Source organism: Lissotriton helveticus, chromosome 3_1, assembly GCF_964261635.1.
Source record: "Lissotriton helveticus chromosome 3_1, aLisHel1.1, whole genome shotgun sequence".
NCBI lineage: Eukaryota > Metazoa > Chordata > Amphibia > Caudata > Salamandridae > Lissotriton > Lissotriton helveticus.
The window spans coordinates 1,025,514,740-1,025,542,220 of NC_136061.1; the positions used below are offsets into that span (position 1 = coordinate 1,025,514,740).

At 47.9% G+C, this 27,481-nt stretch overlaps 1 protein-coding gene across 1 annotated transcript in view; it reads left to right on the top strand.

Annotated features, from left to right (window-relative positions):
• The window catches only part of LOC144824202 (dynein axonemal heavy chain 11-like), a 3,356,387-nt gene that overhangs the window by 1,294,034 nt on the left and 2,034,872 nt on the right, over positions 1-27,481 (top strand). The window contains exons 41-42 of the mRNA XM_078683354.1: positions 19,547-19,780; positions 21,037-21,168. Coding sequence (XP_078539480.1) covers positions 19,547-19,780; positions 21,037-21,168 — 366 coding nt within the window. The remainder of the gene's footprint in view (positions 1-19,546; positions 19,781-21,036; positions 21,169-27,481) is intronic.

Sequence of the window (27,481 nt, forward strand, 5' to 3'; positions counted from 1 at the left end):
CACGGACCCTTCACCTGCCAAACCTGCTGCTTCACCTGCCTCCGACCCGGCACCGCACCCGCCAAGCCGAGCACCAGCAACAACCACCTCAAGTGCATCCTGCTCAACACACGCTCCGTACACAGGCACACCGTGGAACTCTGGAACCTCCTCGACACAACCTCACCAGACGTCGCCTTCCTCACGGAAACCTGGATGAACGCCTCCTCAGCCCCCGACATCGCCATAGCCATCCCGCACGGCTACAAGATCACCCAGAGGGACCGCGTCAACCAAACCGGAGGAGGCATCGCCATCGTCCACAGAAACACCATCCGCATCACGACCAACTCCGACGACACCCTCAACGCCGCCGAACACCTTCACTTCCAGATCCACACCGACCCCAAGACCACCCTCAGCGGCACTCTCATCTATAGACCCCCGGGACCACGCACACAATTCAGCGAAACCATCGCAGACTTCGTCAGCCCGCACACCCTCACCTCCTCAGACTACATCCTCCTAGGGAATCTCAACTTCCACCTGGAGAACAACAAGGACTGCAACACCGCCGCCCTACTGGACAACCTCGCCAACCTCGGACTCAAGCAACTGGTGAACACCCTCACCCACTACGCCGGCCACACGCTTGACCCCATCTTCTCCTCTAGCAAGCACATATCCTTCAGCCACTCCACCGGACTACACTGGACAGACCACAGCTGCGTCCACTTCAACTTCAGGAGAACCACGACTCACCACCACCCGCAACAAGTTCCCCGCAGAAGCTGGAGCAAGATCACCGCCGACCAGCTCACCACCACCCTCAGCCAGAACCCGCCCACCAACACGACGGACCCCGACGAGGCAGCCCGCAACCTCATACTATGGCTCACCAACTGTGCCGACGAACTCGCACCACTGAAGAACCCTCCCAGCAGACCCGGCAGCAGGAAAGCCTCATGGTTTACCACCGACCTCAAAAACTCCAAGAAAACCTGCCGCACCCTCGAGAAAGCCTGGCGCTACGACCAGACAACAGAACACATGACCGCCCTCAAGAACGCCACCCGCAAACACCATCAGCTGATCCGCACCACCAAGAAGACAGCATTCAAACAAAGACTGGACAACAACACCCACAACAGCAAGGAGCTCTTCAGCATCGTCAAAGAGCTCTCCAATCCCAGCACCTGCAACACCGACATCACTCCCTCGCAAGACCTCTGCGACGCTCTCACCTCGTTCTTCCACCGCAAGATCGCCGACATTCACAACAGCTTCGACGCACAAACCACGCACCCTACCACCGAACCACCGAAGACACCACCCGCCTGATGAACACCATCCACTCCGGATCCCCCGCCGACCCCTGCCCTCACCACGTCTTCAACAAAGCCGACTCCATCATTGCACCCCAACTCCGGAACATCATCAACAGCTCCTTCGCATCCGCCACCTTCCCGGAGAGCTGGAAACATGCCGAGATGAGCGCCCTCCCCAAGAAACCCACCGCGGACCCCACGGACCGGAAGAACTTCCGCCCCATCTTGCTCCTCCCCTTTCCAGCCAAAGTCATCGAGAAGGCCGTCAACAGACAACTCTCCGCCTTCCTCGATTCCAACGGATCCCTCGACCCCTCACAGTCTGGCTTCTGAGCAAACCACAGCACCGAGACCGCCCTCATCGCAGCCACCGACGACATCAGGTCCCTGCTCGACAACGGAGAAACGGCTGCCTTCATCCTCCTGGACCTCTCAGCAGCCTTCGACACCGTCTGCCACCGCACCTTGATACAGCGCCTCAGCAACACAAGAATCCAAGGAGCGGCCCTGGAGTGGATCATCTCATTCCTCGCCGGAAGAACCCAGAGAGTCCGCCTCCCCACATTCCGATCCGCGGCCATCGAAGTAATCTGCGGCGTCCCGCAAGGATCCTCACTCAGCCCAACCCTCTTCAACGTCTACATGAGCCCTCTCACAGCTATCGCCCGCCGACACAACCTCAACATCATCTCCTACGCCAACGACACCCAGCTGATCCTCTCCCTCACCAACGACCCCATCACCGCCAAAGCCAACCTCCAGGAAGGAATGAGAGACGTCGCAGAATGGATGAAGATCAGCCGTCTGAAACTGAACTCAGATAAAACGGAAGTCCTCATCCTCGGACCATCTCCCTCCGCGTGGGACGACTCCTGGTGGCCCCCGGCCCTGGGCAGCGCACCCAAACCAACGGACCACGCACGCAACCTGGGCTTAATCCTGGACTCCTCACTCACGATGACCAAGCAAGTGAACGCAGTCTCATCATCCTGCTTCAACAACTTGCGCATGCTCCGAAAGATCTTCCGATGGATCCCCACAGAAACCAGGAAGACAGTCACCCAGGCCCTCGTCACCAGCCGTCTGGACTACGGGAACACCCTCCACGCAGGAACCACAGCCAAACTCCAGAAAAGACTCCAGCGCATTCAGAACGCCTCAGCACGACTCATCCTGGACATCCCTCGCCGCAGCCACATCTCTGCCCACCTGAAAGACCTGAACTGGCTCCCCGTCAACAAGAGGATCATGTTCAGACTCCTCACCCACGCACACAAAGCCCTCCACGACATGGGCCCGAATTACCTCAACAGCCGCCTCTCTTTCTACACACCCACCCGCCAGCTCCGATCCGCCAGCCTCGCCCTCGCCTCTGTCCCATGAATTCGGAAGTCCACCATCGGAGGAAGATCCTTCTACCTGGCAGTCAAGACATGGAACTCCCTCCCCACTCACCTACGACTGACCCTGGATCACCTCTCCTTCAGGAAACAACTGAAGACCTGGCTGTTCAAGCAATAGCGACCCCCCCCCCCGTCAGCGCCTTGAGACCCTTACGGGTGAGTGGCGCGCTAAACAAATTCTTGTGATTGATTGATTGATTGAAAATCTGGAGATAGGCATTTTTAAAGTAATATTATCCCCTTCAGATAGCTGGACAGGAGCCTGGTTTATCGGCCTCCTGGTCCCAAAACAGATTTTGTAGACAAACTAGTGGATCAGATAGCTATCCACGCCATTGCCGCTAGCAAGTTTTTGGTGTTAGGTGATTTTAATTTCCATTGTGAAATGCATTCATCACCAGAGGTAAATAAACTCCTCATTGATATGGAGCAGTTGGGGCTCTCTCAAAGAGTACAAGCTCCTACTCATAATGGGGGGACACACACTTGATCTAATCTTTACAAATATTGGTTCTTTCTTGTATGATTCTCCTTGCCCTCTTACTTGGACCGACCATTCCATGATCAAATTCATGATGCCAACAACTGTGCAGAAACCTATCGCACAGACAGTTATCAAGTGTCATACTGTGCATAGAGCATGGAATAAGTTAACTCCTCAGGCATTTAATAAAGCGCTCCTGGCAGTTCCGCTTACAGAGGATCAGGATGCATCTAATTTGTTGAGTGCATTCAATGAAGTGTTGGTGAAAGCTCTGGATGTAGTTATTCCAATAAGAAAAATATCCAGACTAACTCCAAACCGGCGCTCTTCAGAATGGTACTCCGCCAAACTAAGGCAGGAAAAGTCTTCCTGCAAAATATTCGAGAGACATTGGAGGAGGAGTAAATCCCCTCAGTCTAAACAGCTTTTCAAATCTGCACTGGCAGCTTACCATCGGAATCTAAAAGCAGCTAGATGTCGGTTTATAATGAATCAAATTGAGAGCTCAAGCAACTCATCAAAGGCCCTATTTGATATTGTCAAAGATTTTGCGGCACCTGTAGCGTGTAAGCAATCCCCAAGAACTATGTGACTCTCTATCCAGGTTTTTCCGGGAGAAAATTTCTAAAATTTACTCCAATTTCTTAATACCTGACCTGGCAAACTTACCCAGTGTATCCTGTCCGGGTAGTTCCATTATATGGACCGAATGCTCATTAGAATGCTTTACGCCTGTTTCATTAGCCGAGACTCAGGAAGCCTTAGAGATGGCTAAATCTGGCTCTCCTGCTGATCCTTGTCCCTCAAAAATAATGTCTCTCTTGTCTCACACTCTAGCTCCCACTGTTCAATACATTTTTAACCTTTCAATCCAAGAAGGCATAATCCCGGCCCTCTGGAAGGAAGCTTTTGTCCGTCCTATTTTAAGAAGCCTTCGGCCAACCCGCAAGATCTGGTTAATTATCGCCCCATTTTTTTGCTTCCACTCTTAGCCAAAATGCTTGAAAGCATTATCAACCGGCAACTGAGCAGCTACCTCGAAATTAACTGCCTCTTGGACTCCTCGCAATCGGGTTTCCGTCGTGGCTTTAGTACGGAAACAGCCCTTTTAGCAATAACTGATTCCTTGAGGATGACTGTCGATGCCGGAGGATCAGCGATTTTGATACTTCTTGACCTCTCCGTGGCCTTTGATACCATCTCGCATGCTAGGCTCGCGGAGAGGTTAATATCCTTCGCCATTCACGGTACTGCTCTCAAATGGCTGCAGAACTTCTTGACGGACAGATTTCAAACTGTCATCTTGGGCCCTTATCAGTCCGAGAAAACACCATTGGACAAAGGTGTCCCCCAGGGTTCCTGTCTTAGCCCTACCCTTTTTAATATCTATTTGGCATCTCTGGATAAGGTAGTGGAAGCCCAGGGATTTGAACCCCAGCTATTGTTCAACATCGGCCCAAACATTGAAGCAGACAGACTCCGCTTTTCCACTGGTATTCTTGAAATATCAAACTGGATGACTAATAACTGTCTCCAGTTGAATCCGGGCAAGACGAAAGTCATGCTTCTTGGGAAGGCCGCAGCAGCCTGGTCTAATGACTGGTGGCCAACACAGCTGGGTACCCCCCCTGTTCCTAAACAGTGGGTTAACAATCTAGGCATTAAGATAAATCAATCCCTTTCTATGCAGGACCACGTAGCATCCATCTCAGGGGCATGCTACTTTAGGCTAAGATTACTTCGGAAAATTTTCCCATTCATCCCTATGGAGCACCGAAGAACACTGACCCAAGCCATGGTAATCAGTCGCTTGGATTACGGGAACGCCCTACTAGCGGAGGTAGGGGTGACATTTCTAAACAAGCTGCAGGTCATCCAAAATACGGCCGCCAGGATGATCCTGAACATGCCGGCGGGCTCGGCATCGTTGCCATTGCTGAGAAACCTACATTGGTTACCTATAAAAAAAAGATCTTTTTTAAGGTCTGCTGCTTGACTTTTAATGCTTTACAGGGTCAGGGTCCAAAGTATTTACAAAAGAAATTGCATAAACATATCCCTGGCCATCCGCTGAGGTCAAGCTCTTGTCAGTTGCTTCATATACCTCGCATCAGACTCAAACGGTCAGGGGGTATGGCTTTTTCTTACCTGGCCCCTAAATATTGGAACAGCCTGCCAAAACCTCTGTGAGATATTCCATCTTACCGAATATTCAGGAAACATTTAAAGGCATTTTTGTACTAGGGCTTCTTTTTTCCCGGCTGCCATCTTTGCTATGTTAGCTGAGCAGCGCCGAGATGCCCCAGGGTGATTCGAGCGCTATATAAGAACGTGTAACATAACATAACATAACAATAATGGTTTGATGCACATGTTCCCTCAAAAGCCGCTTATGATGCTAACGTGGGACTTTAACTTGGTCTTGACATTTTCCATGTGCACCTCCTTGGAGCTGATGCATAGTTGCTCGCCTGGTTTCTTGACTTTGAAGGCTACCATCCTCATTGCAATTACATGAGCTTGTCACATGAGTGAACTCCTGGTGCTTTCTTTTTTTTTTTATGTTCTTGTCCTTATATCACCATGTCTTCTTCTGAAATTCTTGGACCATTTGGGACCCTCGATCCATCTCGCAGTCCATTGCATTCACTCGCTGTGAGCCTCCCAGGCTCTGGTCGTATCGGGGATGTGGGGTAATAAACCATCCCCGGGTCCATGACCTGGTGTAATCATAGGACTGCATATAGGTGTTTTTCCGACTTCCCTATGTAATGTTATGAGTGCTAACCTACCCACTTTAAAATATCCTCCCAAATTTCCCCCAACCGTCGTGGATTGCATTTAATATCCATATTACTAGTCCACTTGGCTGGTTTTAACCATCCCATAGGGTGTGAGGGAGCAGAGTCTAACCAGTGTTTACTAATCTCCCGCCTGGCAAAAAGCAACAGGTAGAATGCTAGGCCCCTTTCCTTACTATTCAAGATGTCATGTGTAGCATTGTCCACCCCTAGAAGTACTAGGGCCTCAATTAAAACTACATGTTCCCATAGAATGCCCCTCATATTGGTTTCCACAATCTTCCAATATTCTTTTATCTCAGGGCATGTAAAGAAGATATGTACATCATTAGCTCCTAGAAGGTTACATCTCTTACATCTGAGTACTGGTTGTGTCACAAACGTAGCCACTCTTTGAGGAGTCCAGTACAGCCTGTTGATTACAAAAAAAAGTGGTGACGTTTAAAGCTTGCAGGCGTAACTATTAAGTATAGTAATTTTAGAGAGTCCTTCCAAAGAGATTGTATGTTTTCTTCTTGGAGTACAACTAAACACATGGCATGGGTGACCTCCAATTTCTCTTCCTCTGCCTCCAGGCATAGCCCGTACCACTTTGCCACTTCTTTACTTTTCGGGCTAACTTCTTGGAGGAGGATCTCAAAGTCCCATAGTCCACGGGTCTCCTAGGAGGTTGTTGTGCACCGTGATGTAAGCTGCATATTTTTCAATCTAGACAATCTATTACCCATTTTTGTACTAAGCACCTCAACAGGTAGCACGCCTTCCATTGATATCAAGTCTCCCCATTTGGATATCCCTGCTTGTTTTAAGGGAAGACTCAGTCCATCCTTCAAGCATTCCAGTGTCCCAGGGGATTTCCAAATCGGTGCAAGCTCTGAATAATACCCGATGTTTAGCATCTTCCCTATTCCACACCAAAGACTCAGTGTGGTTTTTAGAACCTTTAACCTAACTTTTTAAAAGAATGTTTGGTCTCCAAATTTTTATAGCAAAGCTACTGGTCCAAGCTTTTTAAGCATTTCCCTCATTAGTGAGCCCCAGGTAGAAAAATTGTGCTCCATATAATCAAATGAAAGTTTTTTAATTGAAATGCCATACAATGGAGACTGAGATCTGGCAGGGCTAACCCCCCTTCTTAAGATGACATCTTAACTTTTTCTGGGAAAGCCGTACCCCACGAGATGCCCAGATGAAACTGGTTAATTTCCCCTGTATTTTATTTTTTTCATACTTGGGAGTTTGAGTGGGATGCAGTTGAATAAGTATGTAAACTTCGGGAGAATAGACATTTTTACTAGGTTGACCCTCACATAGATCGTTGATGGTAAGTTCTTCCACCTGGATAATGACCTGTCAACCTCCTTGGCCACCCTCTTCAGGTTAAGTGATGGGATCTCATCAGTATTGTTGACTATAACAATTCCTAAATATTTTATCTCTGCGCACACTCTACCTCCCCAATCCTCCATATTCCAACACATTACCTCTGTCTTAGAGATGTTCACTGAGTATCTGGATACTGCCCCGTATTCTTTTTTCAGCTGTTCTACCCTAGGTAATGTACGTGTCGGGTCAGAGGTATAGATTATCATGTCATTCGCATATGAAGCTACTTAACTGCAGGAGGAGAGTAGGTCGATAGGGGCTACCTGATCATTATTCCTCAAAATATGCGCCAATGGTTCGATGTATAAATCCAACAAGAGGGGCGACAGGGGGCAGCCTTGCCTTGTCCCTCTGTAGATATTGAAGCTCTTCGTCAGGGAACCATTTAGGAGTATTTTGGCCGTATCACACTCATTTAGCCTTCGTAGTGCCATAACAAAGCCAGCACTAAAGCCCATTGATCCCAGAACCGCCCAAAGAAATACCCAACTGACACAGTCGAAAAGCCTTGGCGGCGTCTATGGTGAGCTCCACCAAGGGGATTAAACGCGTGACTGCTAGATCTATAGTCCCAATCAATGACAATCTAAGTTCTTGGATATACCTTTTCAGGACAAAGCCCTTCTGATCAATATGTATCAATTGGGGGGCCACCATTGCTAATCTCCCTGCCAAGATGCCGGGGTAAATTTTATAATCTACATTCAACAAGGAGATTGGTCGGTATGAGTCAGCCTTCCTCGGATCCATTGCGGGCGTTAGGATCAAGACAATTATGGCCTCCCTCCATGAGTTTGGGATCGGCTCTACCCCCTTATAGACTGAGTTGAAGAGTGACTTCATTTCCGGAACTATTTAATCTATTATTAGTTTATATACCTCAGCCAGTAATCAATCTGGACCTGCCGCCTTTCCATTCCTTTTATGCGAAAGCAGTTCTCTTATTTCCCCCTTGGTAATTGGAGCATCCATGCTCTTCCTGCCCTCTGTTGTAAGAATGGGGAGTCCGACACTGTTTAACCATTGTTTTAGGCTCTCCTCATCAGTGTGCGCTTCTTCTGCATACATTTCAGAGAAGAGTGAGACCAAGCTTGGCTGGATTTCCTCTTCCTTGTTCGTAGTGTCACCTTGGGGGTTGATGGCCAGCTCCCCGATGTTATTTCATGCCTTCTTGGCTCTCGACTTCCATGCTAACAATGCTCTAGCCTTCTCACCATACTCAAATTGTTGCATACGCCCCGTTGCCCACCTCTCTCTCTCTACATTTTGTCTCTGAGTTGATCTTATAATTTACTCTAGCTTCCTCCAGCTGTTTTATGACCTTCTCTCTGTTCTGTATATTCCATGTCACTTGCTGCAACTTGGCTTCTAATTTCTCGTTTTTTTCCTCCAATTTTCTTGACTCGGCCCTATCCATTTTATTCTTATAGGAGACTTGACCTTGTAGAAAGCCTTGTGTATACGCCTTAAAGGTATCCCAAAAAACTCCAATGGAGGCTGAGTGAGCATTATCCTGGAAGAACTCCCTAGTTGTTTTTTTCAAAAGGATAGAAACATCTGGGTCTAATAAGATGGATCTTTTCAATGTCCATCTCACATTGTGACTTGCTCTGATTCCCATTAGTGCAACACTAACCACAGCATGATCAGAGATATGTCGTTGTGATTTATGAAACTCTTTTAATTTTCCAGCCCAAGCTTTATCCACTAACAAATAATCCAATCTTGAAAAATGATTATATTTATTGCTAAGAAAGGTGTATCCTCGCTTTTGCCCCTTCAAATATCTCCATGTGTCAACCAGTCCCATTTCAGTATCATATGCTTAAGGACCTGTCTTGCCTTAAGTGCTTGGGCTTGGGTTCCCCTCCTGTGAGTGGAACCCTATAATTATGGGGGTGGTTACCCCTACAAGGGTCAGTTGTAAGTCCATGATATACTGGGGGTCGTCCAAATTTGGGCCATAAAAACCAGGACAGACATTTACAAGTTGCTACCAGAGCTGTCAGTTTTAGAAGAAATCAGCTCAACCCCTGACCCCCTCCTAATATGTATTGCAACACCCGTACAGTATTCTGATTGGTCGGATATGGCATAACTTTTGACCCATTTTAGTTTTGCATAAAGACCCCTACTTTCACTTGCCGTTAGATGGGTTTCTTTTAAAATAACAACCTGGGGTTTGAAATCATCCAGATATTTCATCACCAACCTCTGTCTATTTTTAATTCTGAGTCCATTTACATTCCAGGTCGAAATTTGTATCTTATTGTCATCCCCACCCAAGTACTTTAAGTTGGACACATTTTATGTCACCTGGGGGTACTTTAAGTTGGACAAATGTTATATCAACTGGGGGTCTTTGGGAGCTATTTTCATAACAGACCAAGACAATATAGGTGTTGAGGACTCATTTAAAAAAAAAATCCAACTGCTCCCCACCCAGTGCCCTACCCTGCTCCTTTATCCCCCCTCTCCGTCCCATGGGAACCCTCCTATGGCTATCAGGAAATGTGCCTGTTGGGCCACTGAATAGAAGGAGATACTTCACTAAACTATATCAATAAAAGTGCCCCCCTCATCCGACCCACTACTCAGCCACTCCAGTACCTATGACTACTTAACCTCATTTCCTCAATTTCCTCAAATTCAATTCCAATTTAGGATTATACCTTAAGATATTCGACCCTTTTTTATACTGTCAATCAGGCTTTCAGCTTCCTATATTGTCTGAAAATTGCGCAGCTGGTTGTTCCACATGACGTGAAGCATCGCCTGGAATTTCAATTTGGCTCTGGCTCCAAGTTTTTTTAACTCCTCCATCCTTTTACCCATCTCCCACTGCTTCTGGTCTGTTGTGCGGCATAAGTCCGACCTAATAGAAAAAGAAAAGTTCTTGGCTGTATTTGGACCATTACTCAACGCTGTTGTCAGGATGGTTTCTTTGACTGTATATGAGAGAGAATTTACAAGTATTTTCCTTGGCTTCTGTTTCTGCATATTCCGCTTAAAGGGGTCCCAATGTACCCGTTGTATTTCGTGATCCAAATTAATGTTGGGCAAGATTTAGGGTTGCAGGGAACATGGGGTTGAGGTAAATGGTTGCGCACTGCCTGAGAAGTGAGGAGAGCAGACGTACAGGAGAGGGCTCCCCCGCCGTCCTCCCCCGCCAAGAAACATAATGGACAAAGTGTGAAGGGGAATAGCCACGGTACCTCCGCCCCCATATGGAAACGAGGAGTTCATTGTCTCCGGGGAAAGTAGGTGCAATTTCAGACAAGATCTCCAGGTACACTCTGTATGGTTGGACACTTGGGAAATCAAATGGGGTAAGTCTGGATTTAAAATTACCCTCAGTCACGGTGGTCCCCCGTGACACAAGTGCTAGTAAAGTCGGGAAATTGACGGGGGTAAGTTTGGATTTAAAAGAACCCTTAGTCATGGTGGTCCCTCATGATACAAGTGCTTGTAAAGTAGGTGGGCCCGCCCCAACAAGGCAGTGAGGGCAGGGAAGTCTGTAAGGCAGTAGGGAAAGAGCCCACACGGAAGGAGTAAAAATATTTCACCCCCTCGGGTCAGGGTCACTCCATCCCTTAAAACATTTTACAAAGTTTTGGCCCACTTAATGACATATCGGGTGGAAAGTGGTAAAATAACAGCTGAGTCAAGGAAAGGAGCTTGAGATGGAGGGGGATAACCCTATGCCGATAGAAGTAAATGTAGCCCAGGAGCCTAGAAGAGGTGCAGAAGGAGGAAGCAGATATGGAGTGGAGAATGGCGCCACCTTTCAGATACCAACGCAGAACAGTTTCAGTGTATGTGCATCTAGAGATCAGGAGGTTGGTGGGGGGCAGCGACATGACACCTGCCGCGCAGTAGACAGGGGGCTTCAATTTGCAATCTCGCTGGCCCCGCTGGCCTCCATCCTTCTCGACCTAAAGGAGGAACTTAGAAACAGGTTCAAGACATCGGAAGCCAAATAAGCTGACATACAAGCTTCCTGTACGGCTCTCGCACTGAAACTGGATGGCATTGTGGCACGGACAGGTGTGTTAGAGGAAGAAATAGGGCTGCTGAGGAAGGATATTGCCAAAAATACTGAAGGGCTAGGAGCATTGGTTTAAGAAAATCTTGGACTCAGAGAAGATCTGGAAAGAAATGAGATTCATTCAAGGAGGAATAACTTTAGGGCCCTAAACATCCCTGAAGCAGAGGTGGGGACTACCATCAAAGCCTTCGTAATTAAATTACTAAAAGTACTCCTGGTGCTTTCAGATCAACCACAATGCACCACCTTTTTTCCAGACAAGGAGGACTCCGGCAGTATTCGTGCCAACAATTGTAATGGCTTTGCTCGAGAATGGAGGAGAGGCTCCATTGGCTGAACTCAGAAAAGGCTTTAAGCATTTACATTGATCGTACAAAGGTACACATAGTGGACTATAAGCTTTTTGTGGTGTTCTCTCAGGTGAAGAAAGGGAAGGCTGTGCTGAAGAGGATGCTATCAAGGTGACTATTCCTTTGCATTTAGAGCTACTTTGAGCTGGCTAAGCAGCAGCCTCCAGATGTCTGAGAGCCCATTCCACAAGAGCTACGGCTACTACCACTGCTTTGGCTTGCAGTGTGGCTGTGCTTGATATCGGCCAGGTTGCAACATGAATATTAGTGCATATGTTCATGAAGCACTACTGTCTTGACAGCCTTGACTGGAGGAAAGACACATCTCCTGCTCTGTCCTGCAGGACTTTTTGGTCTGAGGTTCAGTACATGGGGAGGTACTGCTTTGGTATTTATTGTAAGGTGAGGATTCTGTGGTTAGAAGCATCCATCAGGATAAAAGTTTACTAACTTTTAACATTCTATCAGGTGTATATTCTAACCAGAGATTCTGCACCCCTCCCACCTCTCTGTTCTGTGATGTGACCTTTTTTTAACATCTAAAAAGGTCCAAAACTAAAGATCAGCACAATACTACCAACAATTGTTCATGCTTCACTTCCGAGTGCACGGAAACAGAAATAAGAAACTGATGTCAGAGGAAAGGAGTGGGGTTTATATGCGGCTCCACTCTGTCTGTTCTGGGTCCGTATGGAACCAACGTGGAGGCAACTCGGTGACACATTATGCTGCCTAGTGGTGCATAGGAACATTACTAAATTCTGATTTCCAAATCTAGTCTGGTGCCTGGGGAGTATCCTAAGGTGAGGTATCTGCTGTTAGATAGAGTATCAACCAGAAAGAGTAATACCAAAGATAATTAACTTTTTTGTTTGAACCTCACCTCTGTGCTTCACAGGAGTAATGTTACCTTGAAAATGATAATAAAACAAATATATTAATAATAAGGAATGATTTGAGCTACTAATATGGTTCATTTGCAATATATAATCTATATAAATTAATAAAGGAGGACATAACTACTATTTGTTAACAATAATAAATAATTGTTTTTGTTCCTTTTCCCTATTATTTAGCAATACATTTCTCAATGGGGTATACAATAGGGGAACTATTATGACAGTTTGTGGTATAAATAACGTAGGTTCCCAGTGGAGCTCTGTGTTTTGTTGCACCATATCCTCTCCAGACGATCACATCATTTTTTCTGTAACAAAGAGAAGCAAGAAATGCTTTTCTTGCATATTATGTGTACAACATAATGTAGGAGGGGTATCAAATACACCTTTGTCAGTGTTGTGTTGTTACATTAAACATGCAGTTATTATGGTTCTTCAATGGTGGCAGTTATTAGGAAGTCGTTAGGGTTAAGGTCATCTGACATCCCTTTCAGCCTCGCCATCTATTCTGGAAAGAGGGGTGGAAGTAATTCTACCTGTAGGTGATTTGATGAATGGTTCCCTGTCCTCTGGCCAGGTTCCTAAGCGATGGAAGCAAGCTGTGGTGGTCCCACCACTAAAACATCTGCTGCTGGATCCAGCTAATCCAGGGAAATTCAGTCCAATGTCTCTACTATTTTTTGTCTCCAAAATCAGAGAAGTTTTTTAACAGACCGTTCTCAGCCTACATAGAGAGAAGTAACATACTACACACGAAACAATCAGACTTTTGCCCATCACACAGCACTGAGTCTGTATTGTTTCTGGTAACAGAGTCGACCTGTAAGATTTTGGACCCAGGCAGTTCGGCTGCATTGCTATTATTAGATCTTAGTGTTGTATTCGATACTGTGTCCCATACCATCCTGCTGGAGAGACTCTGGAACTGTGAGGTGGCAATAAAGCATTCAGCCGGCTCACCTCCTTTTTGTAGCGTTTCACTTTTTAGGTAGCACAAAAGTTGTACCAGTCAAAGTTGTTTCCAGTGAACAAAGGAGTGCAACAGGTCTCGTCTTTGAGTCTTACATTGTTTAATGTGTACAAGCAACCACTTGCGGAGGTCATAGAATGCTATGGGTTTACCATCATCTCATATGCTGATGACAAGCAGCTTATCAGCATGCTGTCACAAAACCCTTCCAACATGGATTAGTTCTTGTCTTTCTGTCTTGCAGAAGTTGTAAGGTGGATGGACTAGAATTGCCTTAAGCTCAATGCTGGAAAGACTGAGGTGCGGCCTCGGGGCTTGCAATCCAACATGGTCTGTGACTGCCGGCCACCCCCCGCCTTAACACGCAGACTACAGTTACACATTTAACAGACCAACAACAGAATTCTTTGGAAGGCAGGGGGTCTCGAGCCCGAGACCCCCCGGCCGTATTTATTAAAATATGAAACAAAATTAAAAATATAATAAAATAACATTTACATAATTATTAAATGCAAAATTCAGACATTAGATTTACATCCAGTTTAGACAGGTATGGTGGGCTAACCTTAACAAATGTCTAATTCAGCGTGGTTCCTAACCGAATCTAACATCCTGATATCATTTTGCATTTTAATAATTTCGTCCTACGGCAAGGTCGCTAACCGGTGTCAGATCCTTTTACCCAGCTACGCTCTCACGTCTGAGATGCGCATGCGCGACAAGGGCCCGTTTACCCTCGTGCGCTCCGTGAACTCCATTTAACCATAACAGGAGGGCCCTTACACTCGCGCCCTTAGCGTCATAGTGTATGTGTGGGGTGGCTACCAGCCTGAGGAAAGCGTTGACTCCCCTCCCCCGCACCCAAGCAAGCGGATATCCTGCCCCTGAAGTTCTGGGAGAGACCAGTGGCCCCTCCCCCTGGGTGACCCCTTTCGTGAATGGGGCCGCCCCCACCTAAGGACCTTAAATTGCTGCTCACCGATTATGACCTTACCGCCAGACCCACATAATAAATATGACATTACTAAGAGGGAAAAAAGGCCTAAGGAAAAAGAGTTAATGCAACCGCAATACACACCCAGAAAACATACACATATTAACCTTGCCTGTAAACGTGGAAAAAGGGCCTAAGGAGGAAAAACATTATTCCTACGATATTGCATAGCATCACACCGTATACCTAACAGTGTCCTTACCAGAATTCTGCTACCAGGGGATGGAGGGTGGGGAAAATTAAATGGCCCCACGGCGGGGCGAGGAGCGAGCCTGGGAAGCGCGGGCACAAAGAGGCCGCTTCCCGCGCTCCCCAGGCTCTTAACCCCCCCCATGCCGCGGCCCCGCCCCTTGACCCGAACGCGCAAAACTGCTTCCGGGGCAAGGGCGAGATGCGCCGAACCAACCCGGATCGGCCAATGGGGGCGGCCGGGCCCAGCCATGTGTGCGTGGGGGCCGATTGGCCTCCCCTTTTCTCATGGTCTGTGACTGCCGGCCACCCCCCGCCTTAACACGCAGACTACAGTTACACATTTAACAGACCAACAACAGAATTCTTTGGAAGGCAGGGGGTCTCGAGCCCGAGACCCCCCGGCCGTATTTATTAAAATATGAAACAAAATAAAAAATTTAATAAAATAACATTTACATAATTATTAAATGCAAAATTCAGACATTAGATTTACATCCAGTTTAGACAGGTATGGTGGGCTAACCTTAACAAATGTCTAATACAGCGTGGTTCCTAACCGAATCTAACATCCTGATATCAATTTGCATTTTAATAATTTCGTCCTACGGCAAGGTCGCCAACCGGTGTCAGATCCTTTTACCCAGCTACGCTCTCACGTCCGAGATGCGCATGCGCGACAAGGGCCCGTTTACCCTCGTGCGCTCCGTGTAACTCCATTTAACCATAACAGGAGGGCCCTTACACTCGCGCCCTTAGCGTCATAGTGTATGTGTGGGGTGGCTACCAGCCTGAGGAAAGCGTTGACTCCCCTCCCCCGCACCCAAGCAAGCGGATATCGAGCCCCTGAAGTTCTGGGAGAGACCAGTGGCCCCTCCCCCTGGGCGACCCCTTTCGTGAATGGGGCCTCCCCCACCTAAGGACCTTAAATTGCTGCTCACCGATTATGACCTTAGCGCCACAGGCCAGCATAGTTGACCGACTATCTGGCCCCCCCCAAACCGCCTACACTGAAAGGTCATATCTTCCTAATCAAAACCCTCTACCCCTGCTAGTTTGTTCCCTATCAATAGGGCATTCCCTGACTCCGTCAAATGTACCCCTAACCTGCAAGTAGGGACAACTCGTCCAACCATTGCCAACCATTTCTTGTCAGCCACTCACTGCTGGTCCCCTGCAAGTGAACCCCCCCCCTGCTAATCTAAATCGTCCCTCCCTGATGCACCCCTGTGGAATATACTGCAATGCGGTGTTTGCAATAATTTCCCAATCCAAGTGTTGATCCTCTTTACTGAGTGATTCTTCACCGAGTGATTCTGCGCACTAACAGAGTCCACCCCCCCTTTTCCTGCAGCCTGGGAAACAACTGAGACTCCCTATGGTGCAGTCTGGGTTTTATATTTTGCTAGCCTGCTTGCTACTGCGATTATCCCTTCCACCAGGACCCCCTTTACCCAATTAAACCCAATCGTTGCTACCCGCATGTCAGATAATGACTGAGTATGGTGGGGTGTGCCTATCGAGTACCTCCCCTTCCCCACTCTGGACGGACCTCCTTGGGGTCCCTGTAGTTGCTGTGACTGGGGGTATCCTGCCCCTAGACGTGTACACCCAACCTACCTCAGTATCCTGTTCTCGTTGCAGGGTCTAACGCCGGGGCTGGCCTACTCATAGGCACTTAACACCCCTTCACGGTACCGCCACCTGGCCCCGGTGTCCGCCTCATGGTACGCCGGACTTAACACTTCCCACATCCATGCTAATTGCTGTTGATGCAACACTGTCATTATTAGGCTAAGCCCTGCGCCAGCCTACCTTCTTATCATGGAGCCTCCTAACCCCACGCAGTTATTCATGAAAAAAGGAGCCTGTGAGCCCAAGCGCCCCCCTCCATGATTTGTGTTCCAGGTCAAACTGCGACGGCATACACCTGACATGCATTGCCTTTTCCCTGGCAACCCAAATGAGTGACCATCATACACTACAATTATGGTACATGGGTAGCACCTTTACCCGCCGGCACCGCTTTCACCGTTGAAATGGCCGCTCATCACACTTGATGCTTTTCTTTGACACTCCCGATCCAGGTGTAACGATCCTCTTGTCCATCCACCTCCTGCAGTTGTGGAGTGGTGCCCTTCCCACGTATCAACCATGGGTCCGGTCAGATATAAAATAAAACAAACACAGACGATTAGTGCTTCTGGCCTCCGGACGAAAGATACAGTACACATGCACGTACTATGTTGTTGTCACCACCGGGAGACAAGGGGAGAGGGGTGTCGCCGCGCCGCCATGCGGCGGGGGGGCCTAGGGCCCCCCCCTTTTCACATGGTCAGCGACGGCTACCGCCCCCCTCCCTGTGGACCCACATCAACCCAGGACACACTGACATGACTGTCTTTGGAAGGCGGGGTATCGCAAGACCCCCCGGCCGTATTTATTAAGATACAAAATAATAAAATTATTAAACAAAAGATACCGTTTTATGCAAAATTATTCAGGGACATTAGATACAACCATATCAACAAGTATGATATGCTAACCTTAACAAGATTCTAATACAGCTTGTTTCCTAACCGAATCTAACATCCTCCTCTGAAATTTTTGCATACTAAGATTACTGGCCATATGGCGAGGTCCTAACCGGTGTCAGGTCCTACTAGCTGCGCCCTTACCGCAGGTGCGCATGCGCAGCCGAGCCCGTTAATTACTCGGTCCACGCCGTGAACTCCATTTACCCACTGAAGGAGGGCCCTTACTCGCGCCATTCGCTGACGTCATGAGTACGCGCGGGGTGGCTACCAGCCATAAGGACAGCGTGACTCTCCTACCCGCGCCCCTTTGCAGCACCAGTTATACCTGCCCCTGAAGTTCTGGGAGGGGCCAGTGACCCCTCCCCCTGGGCGGACACCTCCAAAGGATGATGCCGCCCCCTCAGACCTTAAAATAGCTGCTCACCGGTCATGACCTTACCGCCACAGGCCAGCATTGTTGACCGACGATCTGGCCTCCCCCTTCCTACTCCTAGAAAGGTCATGATCACTTCGCAAATCCCTCTAGCCATGGCATCATGTTATTAGATCACAGGACGTTCCCTGCCTCGGTTAACTATACCCAGTCTCGTAGCTAGGAATGTTCACCCCCAAATGCACCCATGAGGGATCGTCTGCAACCGGGGGGGGGCTCGAAGTAATTTGTCCAATTGCGCGTTGATCCCCTTTACCGAGTGATTCAACGCCTCGGCCGAGTCCCCCCCCTCGCCACTGCCACCGAGGTATCAGTTGCGACCAACCTAACGTGCCACTCGGCATGGCCACCCACCCTGCCACGGAGTTGTTAAATGGCCCCACGGCGGGGCGAGGAGCGAGCCTGGGAAGCGAGGGCACAAAGAGGCCGCTTCCCGCGCTCCCCAGGCTCATAACCCCCCCCATGCCGCAGCCCCGCCCCTTGACCCAGACGCACAAAACTGCTTCCGGGGCAAGGGCGGGACGCGCCGAACCAACCCGGATCGGCCAATGGGGGGGCCGGGCCCAGCCATGTGTGCGTAGGGGCCGATTGGCCCCCCCTTTTCTTATCTGGTCAACGGCTTGGTAGTCTGTGGAGTTTGGTCTGCTACCTGAGCCTAAAGCTAAAGTTAAGAACCTGGGAATTTGTCTGGACAGTAAGCTGTCTTTTGACAGCCAAATCACCGCAGTGGCAGGAAATGTCCTGCCAGAGCCAGTCAGAAAAACAGTAGTGCAGTCTCTGATTGTGTCAAGGCATGATTACTGAAGCGTGTTGTACCTGGGGTTTACACAGGGCTTGATCAAGAGACTCCAAAGAGTGCAGAATGCTGGTGCTCGTCTTCTTTTGAACCTTTCTAGGCTTACGTCGATGGGGGAAACACCCAAGAAGCTGCACTGGTAGAAGAGTCTTTATTGCGCAATGCTATACATATAAAAGTTTCATCCATTTATTTTCATGCACAATATTGAACATTCATTACTTTCCGCTGTTGCCTTTGTTCTCGTTTTTATGTGTTTCACCTTGTATTCACTTTGCACATTGAGCACTTTCCATTCACGCTATATGCTGCCAATTAATAAGCGCATGTATTTGGATATTTTCTAAAATATAAAATACCATCTTTTGGATTATTTAGGTGATATATTTGCCTGTAATATATTTACACATGCAATACATTGAGCTAATATATTGCACGAATGTTGGAAACAATTTTAAATGATGCCACTTGGGACATTTTTGTAAGCTTTCAACATTATCCTCATTTTTGTAAGCTTTCAACATTATCCCTGTCCCACTGGGTCTATGGGTTTCACCTGTTGTCTATAACATCACTTCATATGTTGTTATTAAGGTCAAAAGGTATGTGACGTCGCTTCCGCCACCCCTGGTATTTTGGTAAATTGATGCCCATGTCAAAAGTATTAGTATGTGATCTGTTTCTGCACTGTTTTGGACATGTGTGCATTTCCTAAATGAAGATATTCAAAATTAAAACTGTTCCTGTAGCATATGTGCGCAAACTGAAATGGTTAAGCGCATGTAGCATATGGTAAACAAGATTGTTGTTGGTCTCTACGTGCCAGTCCCCAGGCTAAGGAAAGAGTGGCTGGTGTCCTCAAAGGTTGTCTGTATGTCGGTTTACCATGATCCCTGGCTTTATATTGTACAAACATTTTTAACAATTTTGGATTAATTGCCTATTGCAGGCCGAAGGATGGTTGCGTCATTTGGAAGGAGCCATGCGTTCAGCGGTCCGGCAGGAGATAATGGAAGCAATCTCCGCGTATGAAGACAAGCCACGCGATCAGTGGCTTTTTGACTACTCTGCCCAGGCTGCTTTAACTGGAAGTCAAATTTGGTGGGCTGCAGATGTCGGAATTGCCTTTGAACGGCTCGAAGAAGGGTTTGAAACGGCGCTTAAAGATTACAATCGCAAGCAGGTATGGACTTTGTTAATGTGTGTGAAGAGCGTACCACTATTATATCTGTACGTGGTCTATTCTTTGTTTCTAGGGATGACTGGTTTGTTGCTACTTGTGCTGTACCACCATGTGTGTAGGAACCTTGCGTGCGTGAATGAGGAAAACATGCTCTGCTGTTCTTCATCTCATACGTGTACTGTGAGTGAGGGAAGCTTGAGCGGCTATTGTCATATTGCACTGAGTGTAAATGTGTGAGAGAGTGAGTGAGCGAGAAGCTTGAATGGTTGCTTACCTTGGGGTGCCTCTTCTATGTGTGCGACAATATATCTAAAAGCCAAAACTATTTGCTTTGTCATTGGTTGCCTTCTTTACATTGGGGTGCTTCTCTGGGAATTAAGATACTTGACCAGACATGCTTTTCGTCTTTTGCATTGTGACATCTGCCCTGTGGCGGCCAGTGATTTGAGCAGGTGATGGCTGCCCTTTATTCGTCACAAAGTGGAATGGGACTGCTGACCCACCCCACTCAGTGACGGGCTTCACTGATAGACACTCAGCTCTGGGGACTTCATGGCCTTAAACTGAAGCGCCATGTCCGAGGTCATCAGCAACGCTCCCTGTTGTCATGAGGGTGAGGACCAAAAGGCACTTTGCCAGGCTGAGGAGGTCACGCTCACAGGGCTTGTGACATCTTCAGCTCGGCAAAGATCAGCGCAGACAGCCAGGCACCTGCACATTTAGCACATGTACAGCACTTAGCTGCCTGACCTGAACTTAGAGTGTTGCTAGGCTGACCTTTGCTCAGCCTGACAGACACCCTTCATGTTTGGAAAAAGATGGGATGGTGGGGCCCCTCCAACATTAAGGACGATCCCCTGCTGCACCTGCCATTTATTTTGGGGTGCATGTTTATGTAGGTGCGAGGAGGCAAGCTACAGATATTGGGCCTGGAATATACTAAAGCGAAGTGTGCCTGTTTGTACTATCTCAATACAGTTGCCTTACTGTATTCCACATACATATTATTCAAATAAAACAACCTTTCAAAACAATAAGCCCTCACAGTGTACAGAAGTTGTAATTGTTAACATCAGGTGGATTTTCATTGTTAGAGACGCTGGTATTAGAAAGCAATCTCGTGATTAGTGTAAAAAAGTTATTTGCCTTGATTGAAACAGCTCATACAGACACCCGTAACTGCTCCATTTAGCACTTGACACATAATAGATTTTTTCAAGGTGTAATATCTCCATTGAAATATAATTATTTTGCAGATTGCTCAGCTGAATGCCCTTATCAACATGCTGCTAGGGGAGCTCACCCCTGGCGACCGTCAGAAGATCATGACAATATGCACAATTGATGTGCACGCCAGAGACGTCGTGGCGAAGCTTATAGCTCAGAAGGTAATTCGTTGCAGGGCAATTACACTAATGCATTTTTAAAAGCATAAAATAAAGAATCCTTTCATTTGTTGAAAACGTATGCGCTTTGCTTACATATGTAAGTGACAGCGTGTTTTGATTCAGTCAAGTTTTTTTAAACGTTTTTTGCCACAAATTTATTACCAGTTAGAATTGCATTCTCTCAATATGCTTTTGTCTAAATATTTGAAGTCTTTTGGTTCGACGTTTGTGCCAGCTTACAACTAATTTCTGCTGGCAAAAAAGGAGTCAGTTTGAAAAAAATACATTCGGAAGCAGTTTGGCGGGTGGGTGTTGCATACGTTTGTGGAAATGTCATACAACTTGCGCCATACCTGTTACTCTCTTTAAATGTGCAGGGAAACGCAAGATTTAATGTCCAGTGATTTTCCCAAGCATCCCATTTAGCAAAGTGCATCTTGGATGCTCGTATTTCGTGATCAGGGAACAAAGATTGCGTAGGCCTGATAAGTAGTTGTATATGCATGTCACGTTTTCATATTTTCTTGAGTGTTGAGTGTGTATAAGAGCATGTCTTTCATACAATTCCAACTCATGGTCAAGTTTTTAAAGAACTGTCATCCTATATGTTAGAATTGGGGCTGCCTAGTTGGCAGTGGCTTGTAACCTGTCCACGTAGGGACCCTTCAATCTAGTCAGGACGAGCGAGTTACACACCCAGAAAACCCCTGCTCACCCCCTTGGTAGCGTGGCATTAGCAGTCAGGCGTATCTCAGAGGCAATGTGTAAAGTATTTGTACACAGCGCACACAATAACACAGTGAAAACACTACAAATGGACATCACACCAGTTTAGAAAAAGAAAGTATCTTTAAACCAAACGAGATGAAAAGCAATACAAATCCAACATACACAACTCAAAATATGACTTTTTGTTTAAATGTCTTTACTAATTTCAGGATAGACATACAACATATAAAAATGGCATATGTTCCATAAACCCTGCTGCGAGTTCCGCCCAACAAAACTCCCCCCCCCAATTCCTCCCTCCCTCACCCCTTGAAGGCTTAAGGCACGCATTAATGGTGTTACCAAGCTCAACTCCCGATCCAAATTGTCTAGCCATGTGTGTCCTGAGATGACCCATCGTTCGAAGGTTCGCTCTGAGGCAGGTCTGCCAAACATAGAAGTCTTAAGTATTTCGGGCAGGTGAGTTCCTTGAATTCCGAAGTCAATAGCGATTGGATGGGTCTCCACAGGTCATGGAAGGAGGCCCCTGGGTTAGCCAGTGAAAGAGAGATTTTTTCCATCCAGAGAACCCCCCATAGTCTGTGCAACCATCAGACATAGGTAGGCGTTGTTGTTTTCCCCAGTGAGATAGGATGTTTTGTAGAGCCACCCCCAGAGCCAATGCCGTCTGTTTCCCCCTCCTTGATCTAAGCAGGAAGGTAATGGGGTTAGGCAGGCCGAGGAGAATGTAGAATGGAAAGCAGGGTATTTGAGTTTCGATGTCGTCCAAAAGCTGTTGCCAATAATGTGACAGCTGGGGGCATTCCCATATTAGATGGGTCAAAGTACCCAACGAACCACAGGTCCTCCAGCATAGGGGGCTATGTGCTATATTGCCTCTGTGACGCCGTGGCGGTGTCAAGTACCAAAAAATTACTATTTGTGTCGCAGTTTCTATATTAGCGACACTATGTGCAGAATGGCAAATCCTGAAGTAGATATCCTGCCATTCCTTCGGCGATAACGTCCTGCCCAGTTCCCCTTCCCATCTCTGCTGACTAGGTGTTTTCTCAGAACTGGGACCTCCAGGGATTAGTTTGTAAAGGTCCGTCGTCAGTCCAGCATCCATGTGTCTAGTGAGTAGCCATTTTTCAAATGACGTAAGCTGTCTCTCTGCCCCTTTATGTACCTCTGGCTGCAGTACCCAGTGTCTAATCTGTTAGTAACGGTAGCGTTCTCTTTCAGGAAGATTATGCTGCATCCGTAGGACATTAAAAGGCAACGGCCCTTCCACATCGAAGAAGCGGCCTACTGAACGGCAACCTGCGCGTAGTTAATCGCATTCATTCCCAGAGTAAAGGTCGGGATTATTGAATATAGGCGTGATTGGTGATGGAAATGTTGTGAGCCCTCGCAAGACAGCCACTCTGTCTCAAGCCGAGATAGTGGAATGCATCACCTTGGATAGGTACATATAACGCAGTCTGGCCGATTTGATGAGGAAGGGGACCCCCACAGTGGTGGCTTAGCTAGTGCCCTGTCCATGAACAGCCAGTGCTTCTTAGACTCTGGCCGAGGCCATTCGATTAGAGCACGCACCTACGCTGCCCAATAGTACTCCTGCAGATTTGAAATCGCCAGTCCCCCCTCCGTTGGAGCGCTGTAACCTAAACCTCTGTGCATCCTGGGCCGCTTGTCTCGACAGATGAAGCATTCTAGTTTTGTCTGCAGTGCGCGCAGTACGCCTGTAGGAGGTACAACAGGGAGGGCCTGGAATATATACATGGTTTTAGGTAATACTGTCATTTTATTGGCTGCGACACGGCCCAGCCAGGACAGCGGTTATGGTCATCATTGACGGAGTCAGTCGCGATGTGCCACAGCAGTGCCGTGTAGTTCAAGGAGATAGTGCTTTGAATATTGCTTGCAAGTTGTAGACCCACGTATAAAACAGAATCCTGAGCCCACTGAAGGTGGTGTGCGTGTTTAAGGGAGTTCAACGTAGCTGGACTGAGAGTCAGACCTAGAACCAGGGACTTACTGACATTCATCTTGAATCCCGATGCATGCTCAAAGCGTCCAAGCTCCCCCAACAAGGCAGGTAGTGACTGCTCCGGTTGCTCCAGGGTGGCCACCACGTTCTCAGCGTACAGGCTGATTTTGTGGTCCTCTCCTCCAAACTTTACTCCGGAGATTGAGGGGTCGTCACGCACTCTTTGCGCCATGGGTTCCACGTATAGAGCGAATAGGAGCTATGAGAGAGGGCACCCCTGTCTCATCCCTTGTTGGATAGGGAAGGGGGCAGAGACCACTCCATTCACCCGGGCCAGTGCAGTAGGCTTGGTTTAGCTAGCGAAGACCCAATTAACAAAATGGTCTGGCAGACCGAAGGGATGTACGGTAGCTTTGAGATAGGGCCAATGTACCCATTCAAACGCCTTCTCAGCATCTACTGAGAGGACCATGCGCTCGTCCTGGAAACTCTCCAATTTATCTATTATATGGAGTAGACGTTTATTATTGTTTGAGCACTGGCTTCTCGGTACAAAGCCTGACTGGTCTGGGTCGAGTAACCCTGGAAGGCAGGAGGAGAGCCTCTGTGCCAGAATCCCTGTGAATATTTTAAGGTTTACGTTAAGGAGGGAGATAGGGCGGTAGGAAGTACTGTTCCACTTGTCCTTCCCTAGTTTAGGTATGACCCTAACTAACGCCTCTAGCATTGAGGGTTGAATAGGAGAGGATAAATCAATCGAGTTTAATACCCCTCTCTAGCAGTGGGGCCAGGGTAGTACAGAAAGCCTTATAAAAAAGAGAGGAGAATCCGTCCGGACCCGGAGATGTAAGTGGTTTTAGTTGTGATATGGCAGGTATAACTTCCACTACCCTACAGATATTGCATAGGTTCCATTTCAGGGAGTTCCTGCGCCTTGTACAGGGATGCGTAATATTGTCGAAAGCTATTGGCAATGCCCTGATCGGTGACCTGCTCCTGCCCAGAGTGATCTATAATCAGTGGGAAATTGGACAATTGCCACTGCGAGCGCAGCTTGTTGGCCAAAAGTCTCCCACATCTGTCCCCTTTGGAATAAAATGCATGCTGAAGCCGCAGTGCAGCGTGCTCGGCCCTATCAATGTCCAAGTCGGCGAGCTGAGCTCTCGCGCTGTAAATTGTTTCGTGACCCTGAGAGTTGCTCCCTTTTTCCCTCCGAGATTTGTTGTCCTGCGCAGATATAGCTTCGAAACTCCCCCCTGACTACCGCATTCAATGTGTCCCACAACATGGCAATGGGGGTGTCCGGTGTATCATTATTGGCCAGGTAATCCACTATAGGCTGAGTAACACGCTGAACCGCTGTGGGGCATTGTAACATCGTCTCTCTTAACCTCCACAGCCGACAAGTAGAGCGTTGACAAGAGAGGGCTAAATATATATGCACTGCCGAGTGATCCGACAGTGGGCAAGGAAGTATCTTGACCTGTTAAGTTTGTTGGGATATTGCATCAGTGGTCAGTATGTAATCGATTCTGGCATACATCTTGTGAGGGTGGGAGTAGAACGTGTACTCTCTTGACGTCCGATGTCGGGCCCTCCATATATCTGTCAGTCTCATCTCTGTTAGCATCTGTCTCCCTTTTTAGGTCGAGCTGGCGTTGGAGCGCGAAGCGCTCCCGCCAGCGAGACTATAGTCACCTTCCTCCCTGTCAAGGGAGTAACAGCTGTGAACGAGCCCGATACAGACCTGGGCACGAGCCGACCCAGGTCTGTGAACGTGCTTCAAGGTTGAGCAGCTTGTGCACGTTTGTTGGACGTCAGGCGCTGCAAGCCCGCCAGACCAATTATCCCAGCATGAAACTCTACTTCCTGAGGCGCCACAAGACCAATTATCCCAGCAGGAGTCTCCACTTCCTCAGGCGCCGCAACAATTATCACAGCATGAGACCCACTTATCACAGCATGTCAACAGGCGCCCCAGGCTGCTGGAGCACTCAACTATAATTAATGTGCAGTTGAGTGCTCCAGCAGCGTGGGGCGGCTCTCTGCATGCTGTGATAATTATATCTTTGGGGCCTCATGCTGTGATAATTAGGGCGGCATGCTCTATTTGCAGCACTGAACATTTTCAAAGAAAGCCAAGCAGTGACATTCATTGGAGACACTCACCCTCACGCCCTCACCCCCTCACCCCTCACACACCTCCTCACCCTCACACACCTCCTCACCCTCACCTTCACACCCCCTCACACACACCCTCACATACCCTTACCAGCACAGCAAAACACAACACAACACAACACAGCACAGCAAAACACAGCACAGCACAGCAAAACACAACACAGCACAGCAAAACACAGCACAACACAGCACAGCACAGCAAAACGCAACACAGCACAGCAAAACACAGCACAGCACAGCAAAACACAGCACAGCACAACACAGCACAGCAAAACACAACACAGCACAGCACAGCACAGCAAAACGCAACACAGCACAGCAAAGCACAGCACAACACAGCACAGCACAGCAAAACACAACACAACACAGCACAACACAGCACAGCACAGCAAAACACAGCACAGCACAACACAACACAGCACAGCAAAACACAACACAGCACAGCACAGCAAAACACAGCAAAACACAGCAAAACACAACACAGCACAGCAAAGCACAGCACAGCAAAACACAACACAGCACAGCACAACACAGCACAACACAGCACAACACAGCAAAACACAACATAACATAGCACAGCACAGCAAAGCACAGCACAGGACAGCACAGCACAGCAAACCACAGCACAGCACAGCAAAACACAACATAACATAGCACAGCACAGCAAAGCACAGCACAGGACAGCACAGCACAGCAAACCACAGCACAGCAAAACACAACATAACATAGCACAGCAAAGCACAGCACAGGACAGCACAGCACAGCAAACCACAGCACAGCACAGCAAAACACAACATAACATAGCACAGCAAAGCACAGCACAGCACAGCACAGCACAGCACAGCACAACACAACACAGCACAGCACAGCAAAACACAACACAACACAGCACAGCAAAGCACAGGACAGCACAGCACAGCAAAACACAGCAAAACACAGCAAAGCACAGCACAGCAAAACACAGCAAAGCACAGCACAGCAAAACACAGCACAGCACAGCAAAACACAGCACAGCACAGCACAGCACAACACAGCACAGCACAACACAGCACAGCACAGCACAACACAGCACAGCAAAGCACAGCACAGCAAAACACAGCACAGCACAACACAGCAAACCACAGCACAGCAAAGCACAGCACAGCAAAGCACAGCACAGCAAAACACAGCACAGCATAGCAAAACACAGCACAGCAAAACACAGCACAGCACAGCAAAACACAGCACAGCAAAACACAGCACAGCAAAGCACAGCACAGCAAAACACAGCACAGCACAGCAAAACACAGCACAGCAAAACACAGCACAGCAAAACACAGCACAGCAAAACACAGCACAGCAAAACACAGCACAACCAAGCACAACCAAGCACAGCACAACCAAGCACAGCACAACCAAGCACAGCATAACCAAGCACAGCATAACCAAGCA